General features: G+C 33.0%; 1 protein-coding gene across 1 annotated transcript; it reads left to right on the top strand.

The window, feature by feature from the left end:
- Positions 1–207: 207 nt before the first annotated feature.
- On the top strand, positions 208–7800 carry LOC136816859 (structural maintenance of chromosomes protein 4-like). Its single transcript, XM_067073187.1, has 16 exons — positions 208–232; positions 2259–2330; positions 2608–2649; positions 2921–2989; positions 3195–3242; positions 3454–3524; positions 3747–3857; positions 4242–4343; positions 4474–4562; positions 4758–4840; positions 5124–5245; positions 5625–5683; positions 5881–6074; positions 6403–6456; positions 6864–6947; positions 7367–7800. Exons 1-16 carry the CDS (start codon positions 208–210, stop codon positions 7546–7548), a joined length of 1407 nt encoding a protein of 468 aa, XP_066929288.1. The 3' UTR covers positions 7549–7800.
- The last annotated feature ends 12521 nt before the right edge of the window (positions 7801–20321 follow it).

The following is a 20321-nucleotide window of genomic DNA, read 5'->3' as shown; positions in this document are numbered from 1 at the left end:
AGTTATTATAAATGCAATGCAAGGTTTTCCTTTCTGTCCGTCCGATTAACCTTATATGGTAAGGAAGAATAATGATTATTTTTTGAAGGTTCGATCAAAAGTGACAAGAAGTTCGATTTTCAAACGAGACCAGGACAGTCAAAAATCAACAGTTCTTTCAGTTTACTTTTTGGATTTTTTTCAAAGTACATACTACCTTTCAACAAGATGGCTGCTTTTCAAGAATCAAACGGTAAGGAGCATTCCAAGCTAAAGTTTAGAAATAAAACCTTTTTTGTCTAGAAAGAATCTTTATGTCTGTATTTTAAAGTAGAAAAAAATTATAATCAAAATTGATATCTCAATTATCTAGCGCTGGAAGAAGTTTTCTCTCTTTCTCTCTTCATTGTGATTAAGGTTCATTTGGATATTAAGAAAATGTTTCGACACCTATGCACTTTCCTGTAGCATAATGGAAAAGTAGAGATGTAATTAAAGTTGTAATTAAACTTAGAAAAAACCCTACCTTAGCATACTATTTAATTTAAAAGTAAAACAATAATTAATATTAAGTCAAAAAGTATTTAATTTCAGTGCATTTTGTAATTAAATGAACAATAAAAAAATCGATCCGTAATACGGAATGCCCGTTCGAATAACAAGTTAGGTTAAAGCTGATTGGCTAATCCGAACTCGTAAATAAAAAAAGACCAATCAACAAGCATCATGACAACTATTCAAAATCGTGATCAATTTGTAAACAAACACACTGATTGGATAATTTGTAGACGTACGAAGAATTAACCAATCAGCGCGCATTATGACCTCATACAAAAGCGTGATAGAATTTGTAAACAAATATGGCGGACTTAGAAAAGCCAAAATATAAAGCCAAAATCTAAAACAAATCTCATTACAAATGGACTGAATTTATTTTATTATCATAACTTATTCTTACCACAAAATATTGAAACAGACTACTTCTATGTAATTCACTTTAAGAAACAAAAGCGATCATATGCCCGACGGAAATATTCAAGGAAATGAAGTGTTCTTTGACGCTACACAAACATGTGAGTATTAGAGAGATTTTATATCACAGCCAAAACCAACATGTTAAAACCAACATCTTAAAACGCCATCTTGCCATTAAAATCTTCATTCTTTCATACTTGGAGTTATCTTGATCCTATAAAAAATTGAAATTTTAAAATTGATTTCAGAATATTCCAAAATTGCTATCTTGTCTGCATGAACTGGAACAAACTGAATGGAGTGCTCATAAAATCATGAAGCACAGCGATGTAGTACAATTATTGAGAAAGGTCAGTTTGAACACACGTGTCTACAACTAATAAAATCACGTCACTTTAATGTTTTCTGTATAAGCCTGATAAGAAATCTGCAGCCGGGTTACTTTTTCACCCGGTCGGTTTTTGGGAACACTACTTTTTTTTTTTTTTTCGCCTTATGGTAAATTTTTTACCCATTTACCTATTTTTCCTACCAGATACCAAAATTCAGTACAAGGTACTATGAGTGATATACCCTCCTCTTCCCAAATGTAATGCTGGGTCCTAACATTTTTGAGATTCAAAACTAAACACCAACCCCGGCTATGAGTTAGTATTTTGCGGCTGTGATTTTATTACAATTGAAAATTTAATCTTCAGTTAAGATACTTCAGATCAAACCAGATTGTTTGTATGAAGGCCGATGCAATTTACAAAAAATTTAAAAGTTACTTTTCAAGAGGTATGATAAATGTTTACTTTTGAGTGTCTAATAATCTGTTAATCTTTGTACATTTTACTCATCCCCTCTGACCTTGTTAGGATCAACCAACTTATTAAATTTTGAAAAAATCTATTTATGTATTAGACACTCCAAGAGCACTTTTTGATTAAAGATTTATATACAACAGCAAATAAACATACTTTACACTGAATATTAAAATCTAAACAACCGAACTATTCGGATTATGATAAGGAAATTTAAAGATTTTGTATTTAAAATCTTAAATGAAAGCTCACACCTTATAATTAAAAAAAAACATTAAACCTACTTTTTAAGTGACGACACCTGGAAACCATCAAAAGGCAAACCCAAAAGGTAACGATACTTGCACTGAAAATTTTAAGAAAATTTAAATACAATTTAATTGTTAAAGAAATTGAAATATGTAAACAAGTTGATAGGGGTTGGGTAAAAAATCAAAACCAGCCTTAATATTTTTGTTTCATATTTTTTATAATATCATTTAAATCATTTTTTTTCAGACAATTTAACAGATTTGGTGTTTGAAGATGATGTAGAGTTTTTGAAAGTTAATGATGACCATGTATTTCGACGTAAGTCATGTTTTAACTATCTAAACTATCTTTACTCATCTAGAACTCAGGCTTTGAGGATCGAATGTTTTTTTAATTTCTAGTTCTATTAATTAAATTTTCCAAACATCATAAACAATAGGACTTAACTTACGTTGAATAAGTGAACCAGATACATCATTTTACATCTGGAGCTGTTAACGCCGATTTTGCTTGACAGCCTATAAAACCAATACAGTAATATTGAAAGTCACCCCTGAAAATGTTACAATAAAGCAATTTTTTTTTCTACATACAGATGAGCTGAGCAGTGATGGAGAGTATCGTACTGAAAATGATGGTAAGGAGATTTTTTGTCTTATGCAAATATAAAACTAGAACTAGATGTTGAGTATGGGTAGACCATAAGTTTATATCATATTCATATTATTTGACATTAACTGGTGAAATAGAATAGAAGCTCATCAATACAAGATAATGATCTCTTTTGATCAGTTCACAAATGAATAAACACTGTCATATTGATCTTTATATGTTCATTGGAGTCCGGAGTTATAAAATAGAAGATGATACTTACTGCAATTTACATAATGTCTAAATTTATCTCTTAGAAGAAGAAGAGCCAAATCACGATTTGGAAGAATCGTTAACCGAAAGCAACATGTCCCCTATAAAGGAAGGTAGGAATATTATGCTTAGTTTTTTTACTACAAATGTATTTCAACATTTTATCACCTAAGGTCAAAGGTAATTAAAATATTTTTTAAGGCAGAAAGCTCAAGCGGTCCTTAGCATGCAGTAGCATTGTGTTTATATAAGTTTTCAATGATTTTCAAGTTATTAGAATCAGTATGGTTAACTTAAGAATGTATTATTTACTTATAGCAGCAAGCACTCAGGCTTCGACAGGACTCACACCAATTGTCAAAGAAGGTAAAATCCTACTGCTGATTTTTTGTCAATTTAAAGTCTTCCTTTTTGGAACCGATTTACCTGGATTTACACTAAATTAAACTTTCTGTTTGGAAAATTCTGTTTTTTACAAATTACCTCAAATAATCCCTAAAAGCTTTTTGAATTGATATGGATTTTTCAAAGGAAACAATTTTCTAGATTGTATTTGATTGATTTTTTTTCTATTTAGTAAAAATTGCAAAACCAAAACGTGGGAGACCAAAGGGTACCAGTAAAACTGAGGAAGAAAATTTAGAAAGAGTAAGTGAATATCATATTGCATATTTCAGGGAGGGTCAAGCAGTTAGTACAATCCATTATGCCATTGAGTCATTTAGTTTAAGAGATCAAAAAAGTCTTGATACTTTTGAAAACCGAGTCTAATTTTCATTAGACTTGATGATATAAAAACATCAATAAATTGAATTGAATTAAATACATATTTTGTTGTAAGGTAAGTTACACTTTTATTTTTTATTTTAGCATACCATTCGAACAGTAGTGCAAAGCCTTGGCAATGGAAGGATTTACAGAGAAGGAATCAAAATGTCGGACTGGAATGATGTTGAAATCAGAGATTTCCATCAGACTTCCGTAAGTAGCATTACTTTAAGGGAATAAATTAATGCAAGAATAAATTAATGCAGAATTAATTAATGCGAACGACCCCAAAAGATGTTTATGTTTTGCAGAATGAGTTAATGCCAGCAGTCCCATTTTAGGGATTTTGCGAAATTAATTAATGTGAAATAGCGTTTCATTTGATTTTTTCCATTTTCTTTATTGCGTTTTAGCAACTGGTTTTGGCACTTACTAATGATTTTTCTGATCTATTTTTTTGAATGGCCAAAATTCACAAGAATCATAAAAACAATCCATATACGACAACAAATCCAATAAGGATATATAATTTAGTCCCCCTTGATATAAAAAAAAAATTCTATTGACTAATATTTGAACCAAAATGTTAAATTTCAGCTATTCAAAGAAGCTGTAACTTCAACAGATGGCAGTAAATCATTGACCATGTTGAAGTCGAAAATTAGAAAGATCTTGACTGGCCATAGAGGGTACCTTCATGTAAGTAGTTCCCATTTACATCTTTCTACAATCTGATCTCCTTTGTTCTGTAATATTAATTCCTCTAAGGTAGTTTAAAAGATATTTCTTACCAAATTACAAATGCTTTATCATGACCTTTTAAATTTAGAGCGTGAGTGAAGCAAAGAAAGAATTGATCATGGAGGATCCAAAGACAATAGTACAACAAATGCCACCTGATTTCAACATGAAACCTGGGTAAGTGAACTTCTTGATACAAAATTTTGAATTACCTTACTGGTATTATATTTTCCAGGTTGCGATTCGCAAAATTTTACTAGGGTGGAAATTTTTGCGTGTACTAAATTTCACGATTCACTAAATTGGGCATAAAAAATCACAAAAAATTTTTATACACAAAACATTCCTCAAGCAAATCCACTTATATTTCAGCTCACATGTGTGGTGCGTTCATAGAACATTTTCAAAAGGACAACGCTTAGCGGAGGCAGTCATTTTAGAAGATGTCAAAGATGGTAAGTCAAGTCTATCTGCTTATGAGCTTTCTTATTCCCAAAACTTGTGTTATTATTTCAATTTGGATTTGCTCAAATCCCCTTTTTTTGATATATCTGGGGGGAATTTGAGGTAAAAATGGGGGGGGGGTGTACTCAAAACGCTGACAAACAAGATGGGGGTCTGAAAATTTGGACGAATGTACTTTTTGAATACTCCCGATATCAAAGTAAAAAACAAACCTTCAAAAAAATTTTCTATGCATAAAATTTATAACAACAACTTTTGAATTCTTTTCTACAGAAAATCTTTACAAACTATGCTTGTTAAAACATGTGTCCCGTAAACACACTTTGGTGCTACCAAAAAATAATTACCAAGACCAACCAGGAATTACCAAGAAGGAAAAACTTGCGTTATTAGAGGTATGTTTTTGAAAATCAAATATGTTTTCTTAGTTGATTTTTTTACATCAGGATTATGTTTAAAAGTTTTTCAAAAATTTGTGAAAATTTAATCCCAACAAAAATTTTCAACATCTTTGGACTCAAAAATATAAATACGCAAAATATAATCCTTCCTTAAATTAAGTTACTCAAAAAATGATTTTCAACAAATTTTTTTTTGTTTTGAAAATGTACCCTTTTGCAATTCAGGTTTCGTTTTGATTTTTCAGAATCATTTTATCATATAATTATTACTTAACAACATACATGTGACCCTCTTTTAAAAAGTAACCGGTAAACAATGCAAATTTTCAAATTTCAAGATTGATGTAAGATTAAAATTAAAATTTTTGTTTAGAATGGCGACATTTTCTACATATCAAAGACCAACACTAGTCCGTTGAAGTTGAATAATAGGTAAACAGTGACAAAATATAAACTAAACCGATTGTTAAACAGCATTTTTTTTGCAAACAGTGCAGATGTGAATAAATCTTTCAGGATGGTAGCCTGCATAGTGGTGATAATTTTTGTGTTGACCAAAAGAGCTTTTTTATTTCATTTATTATAAATCGGGTTACTTTTTTAAATATAAATTCAACAATTTTTTTCAGACCCTCCAAAAAGAAACAACTACACAACGACACTACTACAGACAACAACAAAGAGAGACCCAAAATTAAGCTGCTAAGCAAGAAAATTGAGATGGAAGAGCAAGAGAATCAGAAGCGTAAAGAGAAGATAAAGGCAAAGAAAGCAGCGGCAAAAAATGAGAATGCTAGGCCTCAAATGAAAAGGGTCAAATCAAGTAAGTATGAATGTTATAAAGGAATTAAGTCAAATTATTGCTTGAATCATTGAGCTATCGAACATATATAGTGTCAAATCATCTAAAGGGCTACTTGAGCAACAAATGTTTAAAATTTTGGATTTTCAAATCACAACAGACCTATTTTCCTATATTTAGGATGTCATATTGAATAACTAAAAACTCCGGAATCAAAATAATGATAAGAAAAAAATAATGCACACTTAAAATAATTAAACATTAATGTGTCATTTTTTTAATGCTACAGTTATTCAACATTACATTCTAATTAGCAATAGATCTATATTCTTTACGATCTTTTTTAAAGGCGATGGAGAAAAGGCTGATAAAGAAAAAGAAAAAGAAGAAACTAGAAAAACAAGTAAGGATAAATTAAAAAATTAATATTGTAAGATGGCCCCTGGTTTTAATCCTAAAAAACTTCCTAACTTCTATGAGAATTTTATTCTTGGGCAGGAGAGTTTTCAATTTTTGGTTGGTTTTGGTTGGTAATCGAACATCTTTTGCACTTGTTTTAACTTTTAGTAAGATTATTGAGTGAGCCAAAAATAGTTGTTTGGGAGAATGCAAAGAATTTTTTGAATAGCTAATTACTTCAGCAGAAATTGTTTTGATGATAACGTCATAAATGATTAATTCTTTTTCAACACAGCTGGTTACATGGGTATAAGATAATTTATCGGTTTGTATGTAATGGCGGGAGTATTTGTTATTCCACGGACTGGTTGTGTTCTCCAAAACAACTATTTAACTTTACATTTATTTTAGCTGCTGAAAAGAGACCAAAAGCCAAATATGACCCGAACATATTAATACCCAAGTTTATGGAGGCTACCAAAGAACCCGAGAAAGGTTAGTATCACACTGGTCTCAATTTTAGTCTGTCTCTGTTTATTCCTGTCATATGTATGTATCAAAAGTGTGAAATTAAATATTTTGTAAATATCAAGAAAGAGGGGTCATTTATATCACTTATATATAAGTGAACAAGATTGAACAATCTTTTTAAGATCTTCTCAGATTTTTTGAGATTTTTTGGTTCCTTTTTTGGATTTCAGCCGGGTAATTTTAATTAAGGATTACAGGAAAGGAAACATCTATCAGCAAGAATAAACAAAAAAATAAATTTAATTGCAAAGAAAATGTTTTTGAAAAACTTTTCGATTTCTATCTGGGGACCCTCTTCTATCTATTTATATATAAATACTTCGTACTAAGAGGTCCTACTGATTTTTAATTTTTTGACTGAGAAATATCATTTTGAATTTAAGATTTGTCATCTACTCCAAAATTGCCAACCACTCCGCCATCCAAACCATCCACGTCTACCATCACAAAACAAAAACCTGGCTATGCCTACACCTATCAGCCACCTGTAAATATATACCAAGAATTAGTTGTTCCTGAAGGAGCAACAAGAAAGAGGAAGGCAAAGAAACTCGAAACAGATTGATTTACAAACAACCAGCCAAATTTATAATTTAAAACAGAATTTCTAATAAATTTAATTTTGGGCCTATTTGTTTCATCGCTATTTTTGCTATATTTACACTCATCTCAATTTTTTTCTATCCAAAACTTTAGCACTTTTTGTAAATAAACTTGCAAACTTCCTATCTGCTATCAGCTAATGTAGTAAAAAGCAAAAGCAAAGCAAAGATTGCCATTTCCTCACAGTAAAAATTGCATCTAAAATCAGACTGTTTTCTTAGCCTGATTGCCGATTTTTAAAACCAATAAAATTAGAGAAGTGAAGAAACTGTAGCTTGCTCCACACACGGGTCTATATCTGAAATCAAAACAGCAATTAATTTCATAATGGCGGGATAGTGGCCACACAGCCGTGAATAAACAATGGATCGAAAGTCACTTTTTAAAATCGAACGCACAACCAGGGATCATCAAGATGGCAGACGGGATTTCATAGCACTTTTAGCAGATAGCATCTACAGCATTTTATGGAAAAGGATAATTACAAGGTCTCAAAAGAAGGTTGTCTATTGCTCATTCCGACATTTTAAATTTTCCGGGGGTTTTGTTGTTTGGAATTGATTAACTAACAGTTAGGTAGGGTCAGGGTTGCTAGTAACGGCTTGTCACTGTGCCGGGTGCATACTCGGCGCCTTGGGCCCCGCAGGGTTGCTAGTAACGGCTCGAATTTCAGTCAGGTTATAAGTCGATGTCGGAATGAGCAATAGACAACCTTCTTTTGAGACCTTGTAATTATCCTCTCCCGCATTTTATAGTAAGCAGTAAACAGGTAAATGAAACAAATAGGCCATTCTTTGCTTTATATTTCTAATAATTTTAAATTCCATTATGGAAAAGAGGCTGGTTTTATTTATTTTATTTATTTATCAATAATATATTTATATGAATTTGTCAAATAACCAAATTAATATGAAGCAGGTAGAATTAGGCCTAAGGGGAGCCGTCCATATTCATTTGACAACGCAAAACGTCAAATTGACGTTATGAGGGGGTGGGGGGGTTTTCAAAAGTTAGGTTTGACGTTATAAGAAATCAAAGGTATACCTTTTTGTGAAAATCGCAGATATTTGTAACCACCAACCACACTATACTTTATAAGCTTTCGAAAACATATTTGTGTATGAAGTACATGAAAATTTGCTGCTCGCATAATCCCATTGGTTCGCGCTATGATATCATTACATCACATTTTTATTGTTTGCGCGATCGAGTGAACCACATCGCACAAGTGGGCAAAGAAGGTGGTACGCCTGCCTAAAGCACGGCACGGACCTAGCTCCAAGTGCAGCTTTTAATTTCTTTTTAAATAAAGGTCATTAGTGAAAAGAACACATACACGCACGGGTACAACCAAGTCGGACTTTGCGACAGAACGGGAAAACTTTGACGAAAAATGGCTACAACTTTTGGTATACATCAGTACATCGCTTGACGTTATCTGTGGGGGGTGGGGGGGGGTTCAGAGGATAACGTCAATTTGACGTTTTGCGTTGTCAAATGAATATGGACGGGTCCCCTAATTAAAACCACAAATTAAAGCTACAATTGGAAAATATCTATATAAATTTGTCAAATAACCAAATTAATTTGAAGCGACATTTCTAATTAATTACAAATTTAGTTACAATTAGAAAATATTTATATAAAATTTGTCAAATAACCAAATTCTGAAATTAATTTGAAGCGACATTTCTAATTAATTACAAATTTAGTTACAATTAGAAAATATTTATATAAAATTTGTCAAATAACCAAATTAATTTGAAGCGACATTTCTAATTAATTACAAATTTAGTTACAATTAGAAAATATTTATATAAAATTTGTCAAATAACCAAATTAATTTGAAGCGACATTTCTAATTAATTACAAATTTAGTTACAATTAGAAAATATTTATATATATAAATATGTCAAATAACCAAATTAATTTAAAGTGAAATTTTTAGTTAATTACAAATTAACCAAATTAATTTGAAGTGGAATTTCCAATTAATTACAAAATAAGTTATAATTGGAAAATATTTATGTATTTGTTTTCAATGAAAGAACCTAATTAATTTGAAACGAAATTTCTAATATATTTGTTCTCATTTCTTAGCTTTATATTTATAATCATAACATTTAATTCCAACATAGAAAATGCTTGTTTACAATATGATAATAACATTCCAGTGAAACTATTATTTATTTATAAATAGTATATTTTTATATATTTGTCAAAAAATCAATTTTATTTGAAACAGAATTTCTGATTAATTTATTCTCATTTCTTTATATTTCTAATCACAGTCAATATTGATTTCAATATAGAAACTGTTTAATTACAATTGAAATACAATTTCATTTCATTTGAAATATAATTTAATTGCAATTGAGATGTGAATTTAATTTCCCCTTTTTTCACAATTTATTTCGGGAAAGAAAATGGATAATTAGTTTGTCTTTGTAATATAATCAGTTATCTACAAACCATTTAAACGTATTTTCTGTCTTTCTTCTTGACAACATTTTATTCCTTTAAATTCAACCTGAAAGTAAAATAAAAGTAGAGAGGAAAATATTTATTTTCCATTCTGGGACTACTTAATTATGACATTTATTATAATTAATTGCCGAAAATGACAATTAATTTTGCATGCCTCTCGTAATAATTGAAGATGTTTTTGATTTTATATGATTAGATACTATCATTAATTTTGGATTCCTTCTTTTTAATCTGGCCTAAGAATAATAAACCGCATACATAATTGATTTAAAATGTCAGCAAAAAGGTAATAAATTTGGATTAGATAAGTCCATTGTTTTGCTCAGTATACATTATTAAAATCATTGGATTAACATATTGATACTATCGATCCATTGCTTGCATTTTTTTTCAACAATTTTGGTTGTTTTCATACAAGAATTGAATTATTGTCATTGATGAAATAATTTAAATTTGGTTGTATTTTTGTTTTTACACAATCAAAGTCTTAATAATCTACACATTATTTTCTATTTTTAAAGTGTAAAATTGTGAATTGGATATTATTGATAAATCATCCTTCAGTTTAATTAATTTCGTTTCAATAGGCATTGAGCTAATCAAGAAAATTTTAAATAACTTTCTCACCTCAAAATAAAACAATTATGCTGTATATTATCTGGTTAACAAACCTTATTAATTTTATTATTTTTCAATTAATATTTAGGTAATTAAAGATGATTAGAATCATAATAAATATTTTATTAATTTCATTACTTAGACCTATTTGATTTTTAACCTAAATGCAAAATCGAATTAATTTAAATGTCTTGTCTGTCAAAATGATATTTAAAATCTAATTAAATTTAATTAGATTTTAATTATTTTTCAGGTTTGTAGTGATAGCCATAGGCAAAAATACAGGGCCGAAAAGGTTGTAGATTTAGTTGTCAAAACATAATACACAAATATTATAAGGCCAACAAAGTATCTCAATAACAAATGAGGAAAATTAATCATTAAAACAAGAAAAAAGGATCAAACTTCTAAATACTAACATGTTCCTGCTGTTCCTGGAAATCTGTTCCAGCTGCCTGTTTTATTTGGTGAAGGCTTCTTCGAAAAATGCTGCATTTGCATCCGACCGCACGGGACGCACGCATATTACGCACGAACGCTGCGCAGAGCCTTATCTGATATTCCGATGGCGTATTGGCGGCCGCCCACGCTAAAGCTCTAAAGGAGCGGGCCAATATACCATCGGAGAGAAATAGTAGTCATCCATTGATGTGCCGACATAAGTTTAGCCCTCATTTTCGGGGCCGTGCTGAACGCTCAAAAATTGTTTTTTTGAGATCTGGCGCCTCAAAAAGACCGTCAAATCACTGTCGTTAGTTACCACGTCATGAGTATGTCGGCAAAAATTACAAACAACATGGCTGATGTAATTTTCAAAAAATGTGTGCTGTTATGGTTGTTTTTGGTTTCTTTTGATGGATTTTTTGTAGTTTAACTGTACTATCACTCCCTGAATATTAGTTTTAGTATCCAGTGTAATTTCTGTATGTGCACCAACCCAAAAAATGTGTTTCTACCACAGAAAAGTTGATACTCATAACTTTTGTTTTTGTTTGTTTTGATGGCTGATTTTTTCTGCACTTTCTCAAATTTTATACCATTCAAAGACCAAAGAAACTAAAGCAGGTATGTTCCTATGGGCTTAGGCTTTTATCAGTAACTTTCATGTTGTTATCTATCTTAAACCGTCCTCCAAATATAACTGTTGTCCACCGACCGACAACCGACAAACCGACAAACCGACAGTGTTCCAGAACTGAAGTTTTTTGGATAAAATCTTTATTAAACTTCACAAAAGTGTTCATTGAGGGTTAGTATTCATTTTCTACAGCTTTAGTTTTTCTTTTAGTGTTATTATAGATGCTGATTATGACTTTTCTCTTCTTTCAGGCTTTTTTGTGTACAATGTTATTTCTATTTTGTTTTTGCTTCTGTGATCAGATTAAAGAAGGAGAAATACTTATTTGAGTATTTCTACATGCCCTCCTTGTGAAAAGAATGATAATATTTTGCATGATTCCTTCTCCAAAAAGTTTGTATTTGAATTTATTTCGTGAAAGCTTTTGAAGTTTTTTCTGACCCAAATTTTGTCGGCCATGACACCTTCCCTGTCCAAATTGCACTCGGGCCCATTTTTCTAAAAAATTACGCGGTCAGGCGAAATTCCGTAATGTATTTCTTCCAGATGTTGAAAATTTTCCCGACCTTCAGAGCTTTAGCGTGTCGGAAGAAAATTTCTACATCGGGTGCCAGATAACGCAGAGCCTTGACTCCTCAACGGGTAGGTAGAAAACCTGGCCCACCTCTCTGGCCCGGGCCATATGGCTTACCCTTGGCCTACCCTTTGGCCCAGCTTACAACTCTAAAAAAGATTTGATTCTTATCATTCTGAAAATCTACAAACCAATTCTGAGGTTGGACTTTGGTTTTTCTGGCATTTAGAAAAACAACGAGACTGAAATAAACAAAAAAAAATAAAAAGTTTTGAGTCTGCATTTTATACACCTGACATAGATTAAGGGAACCCCCGGGAGAGGGTCTGGTTAAGTCCTGTACGGGTGCCAAAAACCCCCGTAGCGCTGTTTCTTCAACTTTTCAGGACTTCGGACCCCTTTTTTCGGAATCTTCACCCAAAAAAACATAAAGTATCAAAACCTGGCGAAAAACTTTGACGTTGACCCGAACCCGACTCGAACTCGGGATCCCTAGTGCAATAGCACAATGCGCTACCATTAGGCTGACTTCTATTGTACACGGCTGTTAACGCGGGCGCTCAAAACGAAAGTCAATTTGCGCATGCGTCAAAAATCGAATGTTGTTTTTGACATTTTTCGAGCCGGCAAGAGGTCAAGAATTTGTTTACATGGTGTGGTTTAACGCTCTATAACTTTAGATATACTCTGTTTAGAGTATTCACTCCGGGCTTATTTTAAAGACAAATGACCAAGGATTATTTTCATATACAACTTTCTGGACCTAGAAGAATTGAGGAAGAGACAACAGCCAACATACCTTTGAAGTTTTGTTTTGAAAAATCAGCTGCTTTTGGAGCTCAAGAACCTAAGATCTAGAATTTTCTAAATATTTTGATGGAGTTTACATTAAAGAATATTCTTTTGGCTTTCCAACCATATATAATTTGTAACACTAACATTTTTTTCAAGAGTTTTTCAGGCGATGAATCAAGCATACTTTCCGGGTCAAAAGAACCATTTTCGCATTTTTGCTGGACAAACAAATTGAACACATGACTACCCTTGCATGATTAAGGTATAATTTTACAGTCTAACTTATTCCTTTATCAATTACAATGACTAAAGTTGATGATAAATAGGGTTTTGATATAAACATACTGTCCATAAACAGTAAATTGGGGCCGCCGGCCGCGCACTGCCCAAAAAGACAAAAAGCAAAGCCATGCAGTGCTTTCTCCACAACAAAACTGTTACATCACTGACACAGGCATGACAGTTTCCCTATGAAATTCATGTATAAGGTATAAAGAATGTATATAAACTGAGATTTTTTTTAAATTTCTTTCAAATTTGAAAAATTGCAGCTGGATGGTGGGTAATAATTCAGCAGAGAGGTCTGATGGGCTGGGATTTTTACACGGGGAGCTCATATGTCGTACATATTTTGCCGGTCTGGTGTTTATAATAAAATGGTCCAGACTCACTATATGATCTACCACCTTTCTAACATCACATGATCTACTTTTAGCCATTTGATTCATCAAAAACTTTGACGTGATAGTCCAAGATCCATGCCACCTCACATGGCCGCCGACGACCCAGCCGTGCCAGGCTCCATATAAACAGCCTCTTGTGAGGGAAGATATGTTTTTCTGGTCTAAGAAGGTCTTTACAAGGTTTCAGAACAGCTGTAATTATTTCCAAAATAAATTATCCGCAAAATTAAGTTTGGCAAAAAATCTCAAAACAACTCACCGCAAAAATACTTCCCTTAAGGTAGCTAAAACTATATTATCAACTAAAATTGTAAATTTGTTATGTGAATTGTACCGTGAAGTCGGGTAATTTGCATCAGTGGAGGCTATGCTATGCATGTTAGCCTCCACTGATGCAAGTTACCCGATTTCACAGTAGTCAGTATGCTTCATTACATTCTGCTTTTGCATGAATTGTTAGGAAGCATGATTTCCAATATAGTAATAGCAGCACCACTTTCTGCAGACAAAGCTCATATTGTGCTCTGCTGATATTATTGGAAAGCTTTATATCAGTCTGCAAAATGTTTCAGGAAATCTAGCTAAAAGGGAAATAAAAGAGAGATACCTCCAAATCAGACTGCTTATTTGCTCTAATATAATATTTTGGGAAGGCTTTTTAAAGGTTTACTGGGAATTTTCTAAATGTAAAAAATTTAGATTATCAAGTCTTGATAGGATCTAAATTTGAGAAAACAATTTATCAAATACACTAAGGGGATAGTGATTGGTCCATCTAGAATAGAAAATTGAATTATGATAAATAGTGAACTCTCGATGCAATTGATACTTTTTCTGATCAATGACTACCGTGAGAATGGGTAACTTGCATCAGTGGAGGCTAACATGCATAGCCCTCAAATGAATGACCAGGCTGGTCCTTAAAATACAACTACGCAGCTCCAGTCGCAGCTCTACTTTACCATTTTTGTTTTTATTTATTTCTGTATTTTAATGACCAGCCAGGTCTTTCATTTGAGGGCTATGCATGTTAGCCTCCACTGATGCAAGTTACCCATTCTCACGGTATAACCTTTTGCAAGACGCAATGGCATTTTGATGTTCCAAATAGACCTTTGCAAGACAAGATGACATTAATTAGTTCAGCATAAAAGCAGTAACAAAGTTATGTATATAATCATCGTGCTGCATAATTATACATGCCTCTGTTATTGTTTTTATGCTGAACTAATTAATGTCATCTTGTCTTGCAAAGGTCTATTTGGAACATCAAAATAAGAGCCATTTCATTAATTGAAGCTTGAATCTTTTATCTCCTCGGGTAAATTAATGCGTGTCCAAATGTCGTTAATCTTTCGGAGGCAATTCCACCCCTCCTAGCATAATAAATTATACCTATACCTAAATTAAAATTTTTTTCCTATTTTTTTTATCAAGCGTAAAAAATCAACTGAAGCTAAAGGAAACGGTTAACAAATACAATAATAACCAGTTTTTTGGGCTTTACAGAACTGAGAATGTTTCCTTCAGTCAATGCAACGACCTTGCAAGCTTGGTCGTTACTTGACCTCGGGCAATATTACTCAGTACAGCCCTCAGTAACCAGTCATTATTGTGATAAAGTACCTTAAGGGAACTATTTTTTGTGGGAACTAATTTTTGCGGTTCGCAGTTCAAGAACTAATATTTGCGGGAACTTACCGTAAGTTGGTCTAATGTCGACATCCCTCTTCTAATTTCGACACCCTTCTTTAGGGATAGAAATTATAGGAAGGTCGGAATCGCTGATGGAAGCTATTTTTCTTTCCTTGGCGATCGATTGGAAGAAAAATTTTGTCTTTCTATTAGCGATCCCGACCTTCCTAATATTCCTGTCTCTAAAGAAGGGTGTCGAAATTAGAAGAGGGATGTCGACATTAGACCAACTTACGGTAATTTTGCGGATTTCTCACTTGAAAGAAAATTAGAGCCGTACTGTGAATTATTCGACCTTTGTTTTTCGCATTTGAGAAATTTTGCGGAACTTAATTTTATGGTTTGGGCCAAAATCCGCAAAAACCGCAAAATTTAGTTCCCGCAAAAATTAGTTCCCTTAAGGTAATTAGTATAAGCACTTGAAGTACCGGTAATGAACAAAAAAGTTGAACGTGCATGTAAAGTTAAATGAATGTAGAGAAACTTTTTTGTATTCTTTGAAATAGATTCACCTCACTTAGAAAATTAGTGTTTTCACTGTTTGTCAGTGAGGTAAATCTGTTTAAAAAAACACAAAAAAGTTTGTTTACATTCATCCAACTTCACATGTACGTTCAACACTTTTTTGTACGTTGTTGGTATCGACCACCTTGGAAAAATCATAGTGAACCTTCTTTTCAGTTAGCCACACTAGCGTCCCGCCAAAATACGTATCAAAGATTAATGCTGCGAAAGCGCTATATCGTTTACTTGACTCTCAAGCAAAAAAATGCACCGCAAAACTTCTAAAGGAATTCATGAAAAAATAACCCGGCGCTTTTTAATGAAATTAACATTTTCAAAAATTTTGAGAAATTGCCTAAAATTTGAGCCATAGATGAAAAAATTTGAGCCAAGCCAACCTTGAAAACTAATTTGAAGATCAACTTACCAAGAAAAAGATCTACGGGGGAGGCGGAACCCACCTAGATCCGCGCACTACCGGATAGGCTATCTCCCGGAAATTTTGCCGGACCTCAAACAATGACCCATTTACATGTGCGTAATTGTTTTTACTTTAGCGTATAAACAAGGCCTTAAAAATCGAAGCGCTGTCTCGGGAATTGAATGACAAATTTTGGTTGGTTGATTTTGGCTGCTGCACGTTTTATTTTGTTTCCAACTTTCAAGTTTTAATTAATATTGTCTTGCGAACTTGATTCAGGTAACTCTCATCCTTGTTGTTGAAATGTATCCTGTAGATGACTGATGTTTTTTTTTCTGAAAGCTAGATTTCCTAGTGTGACTAACTGCTTTTACTCCAAAATTGTTTGAGCATCTAGGTACTGCCTGAAAAATAACAAAAATAAATACAGTCCAGGATATATGTGAAGAAATAAGAATCTCTGTCCAACTATATTCACTCAGGAGATTTGGGTGGCAGAGCAGCATATATAATTAAAAAACTTCCTAAATCACAATACCACACCCAAACCCAAAGACTGCTGTATTTTGAAATTCTATTGACTTTAAGGGAGTGCAAAGCTGAATATTCCCCACCACATGGTCGCATTCAAAACAATTGATAATTTTTCCCAACTTGATGTAGATGACTATAATTGATAATCAATACAATATGTGAGTCATGTCATTACGACATTAGCGTCATGGAAAAAAATATCGACTGTATTGAATGCGACCGCCTGGATATTCCTGGATGAGTGAGTGGTTGTTTAGGGTAGCCGGCTCAAGTAGGTATCTTTTAGAGTAGAAAAAAGCTGCAAAAATTGAGAGCAATATTCAATAAAACAAGAACATAATAAAAAGTTAACATACCAGGACAGGTTTACTACTTACAATATACACAAACCAGACTAAAATGTACATCGAAAATTTGTTCCAGATGGCTTTTAACTGGCTACAAGAAATATAATGAGCAAAACAAAGGCAGAAAAAGCAGTAAATTTTAATAGAACTGAAGCTAGTCAAAACTCAACAGAAAAAAATGTTAGCAAAAATCCCTTTTAGCCAAAAGTTGAAAAAAATATCAAAAAAAACAATTCCCCAAACGAATTAATTTTAAAAATTCTTCAACTTTCATATTGAGTATCAGATCACCATCCCATTGGATTTTTGGGAAAAAAATAGTCAGTAAAACACATCAAAATATTTGAAGTCCAGTCAAGAAGTTCGACTTAAAAAATAAAAAGATGAAAACTAAGTTGAGTGATGAATAATCCCTCCAAATTTCATTTTCCTAACATAAAAGTAGTAAAAGTTATGAAAGAAAGAAAATTGTAAGTTTCTGAGAACAGCAGAACTGCCATTCGCCATTTTGTCTTCCCTTCGACTGTTTTCGTTACAAAACTCACGCATGCGCAAACTGAATTTCGCTGCGATAACAACCGTGTGTAATAAATCAGAAATTTTAAGGGTCTTATCCCTTGGTCAGATAGACAAGACTTACGTTAAAAATATTTCACCCTCAATTTTGGCACTTCTTAAGAATAATTGACCCTCTCATCCAAAGTACACTATCCTTATAAAAAAAAGCGTTTAATTCTTAGAGAGCATTTAGAAGATTTGACCAATTGTTTGTCGTAAAACGGCTGATTCAATAACGCCAACGCGCTTTATGATGAAATCATAATGAAATTATAGCGCATCCCGACGCACACATATCATTATAACCTGGTTGTCCGAGAATAAAATCGGGGAAAAAAATGTTTGAAGGTGGGCCAAAGGGTGGGCCAAGGGTAGGCCATATGGCCCGGGCCAGAGAGGTGGGCCAGGTTTTCTACCTACCCCTCCTCAACCCAGCAGGCGGTGCAGATGTTTAAATTATCTGATATTCCGATGGCGTATTGGCGGCCGCCCACGCTAAAGCTCTAAAGGAGCGGGCCAATATATATGCCCGACCTTTAGAGCAAAGCGTGTCGTAGCATATTTCCACATCTGGTACCAGATAAATGTTTAAAGGCTTCTTTGGAGTGATGGCAATCATATCAGTTAGCCTAACTCGTCAATCAGAGCTATCTAGAAAAATTCTAACCAGCGGATGCAAGTAAAGCCTTTTACGTTTCAAATCCTCTCCGCCACATCTCCGCCACCTTGTTTGACTTCAGTGTAACCGGTCTGGACTTTTTTTCCGGACTTTTCAGTCTCTATTTCGTAGGTTTTCAAATTTTTTGGGACTTTGCGAGTTATTATTTTCTATGTTTTTGAACAGTATAATGCCCAATGGTATCCGACCCATGGCATTGTGGCTCCCTTTTAAGGGCAGGTTTTTTTTGAGACCCTCGAAATGCACTGTAAGGGGTGTACTTTTGATAGAATGCACTACAAGGGTCTTCTCAGCCGGGTACAACTGTAGTAGGGATGTCTTTGGGGGACTGCTGAATCGTAAGTCTGGCAGTAAAAATCTGATGTATCTAAGTAACATAAAACCATAACACCTATTTTACTTTAACTACAGCAAAGAAAACTTTTAATTTCACACAGTCTTTTAAAAATGTTAACCAGCTAACACTATGAATCTTTTGTCGATCGAAATTGGTCAGGGACTTTTTGCAGAAATTGAAGAAAATTAGGTATCAGAATATGTGATCCAAAGTTGTTTAGGTAAGACACTCAAGATATTAACGTTCACTGGCAAGGAAAAGAACGCTCCTTATCTCACAGCCCCGATGGGATAGAAATTCTATTGTTCCTAAGTTAAAAAATCGAGAGAGGATGGTTTTGGAGTTGCGTGGAATCTTTTAGACATTGAATTTCAAATAGGGATGAAATCAAATTTCTCAGTGGGGCTGAATTCCTAAGTTATTTTCCCACCGGAGACGTAATTTTTGCCAAATTTTCCAGTGGGTTTGGGACCCCACCGGGTATATGTCACAGGGGTGATTTTGAAGATTAAAGTTAACATGTTTTATTTACCTTTCAGTATTTAGGTCTCCGTAATTTATGACGTAATCTTTTATACGGAAGCACCCGAGATAACCCGGAACTAGTGGCAAAATAACAAAAGACTAGTGGCAAATTTTGCCACTAGTTCCGGATTATTTTGTGTGCTTCCGTATAAAAGATTACATCATGAATATCATGAATAGCCATAACATCAAAATTTAAATTGGGTTGAAAAAAAACAGGAGTTTTGAGCTACTCACAGTCAACTGAGTATTAAGAGTATTACTAAAGTCTGTCCAGATATAATTGGCAGTGGAAACAAGAATGCCTGTAACTTTTGATAGTCAAATATAATTATAGAAATTTTTTTTGCTTGTTTTAGAGAATCAAAAGCGCTATATTTGAATGTATTTTTAGTTGAAAAATTCGCGATTTTTAGCGGTTAAATTTGTGATTGTAAAAATTGAGCTTTTTTTCTACTTATGCTATAACGTTCATTTTTACACCAGTGGTAGTTCAACCTTAGTTTAAGAAGTTTCTTAAATTTCAAGGCGAACAAAAAAGTCCTTTGGAAGATATGGGACCCGAAGTACCTCTTGGTAGCACTTTTCTGTGAAATATCAAATCTCCAACTTATTACTAAAAACGGGGGTAGTGATATGATAAAACATTTTTTCGATCATAACACATTTTACGATCTCTTTAATGACCTCATAGCCAAACTGTGTTTTGTGTTTTGGGAATTAGCAAAGTTTTTAATGACTTAAAAATAACAAAGGCAATATAAGTTCATGCTTATCTTTTCAATAAAAACAATTATACTTTGATTTCACTTCGTTTCGAAATAATCAATGATACCAATAATACCAATGCACCAACACTTAAAACACTTTCCAACTTTTAATTGCACTGTTCAAAAAAGA

This window comes from Clytia hemisphaerica, unplaced genomic scaffold (assembly GCF_902728285.1).
Source record: "Clytia hemisphaerica strain Z4C2 unplaced genomic scaffold, Clytia hemisphaerica genome assembly, whole genome shotgun sequence".
Lineage (NCBI taxonomy): Eukaryota > Metazoa > Cnidaria > Hydrozoa > Leptothecata > Clytiidae > Clytia > Clytia hemisphaerica.
This window is presented reverse-complemented; position numbering and strand designations above follow the sequence as displayed.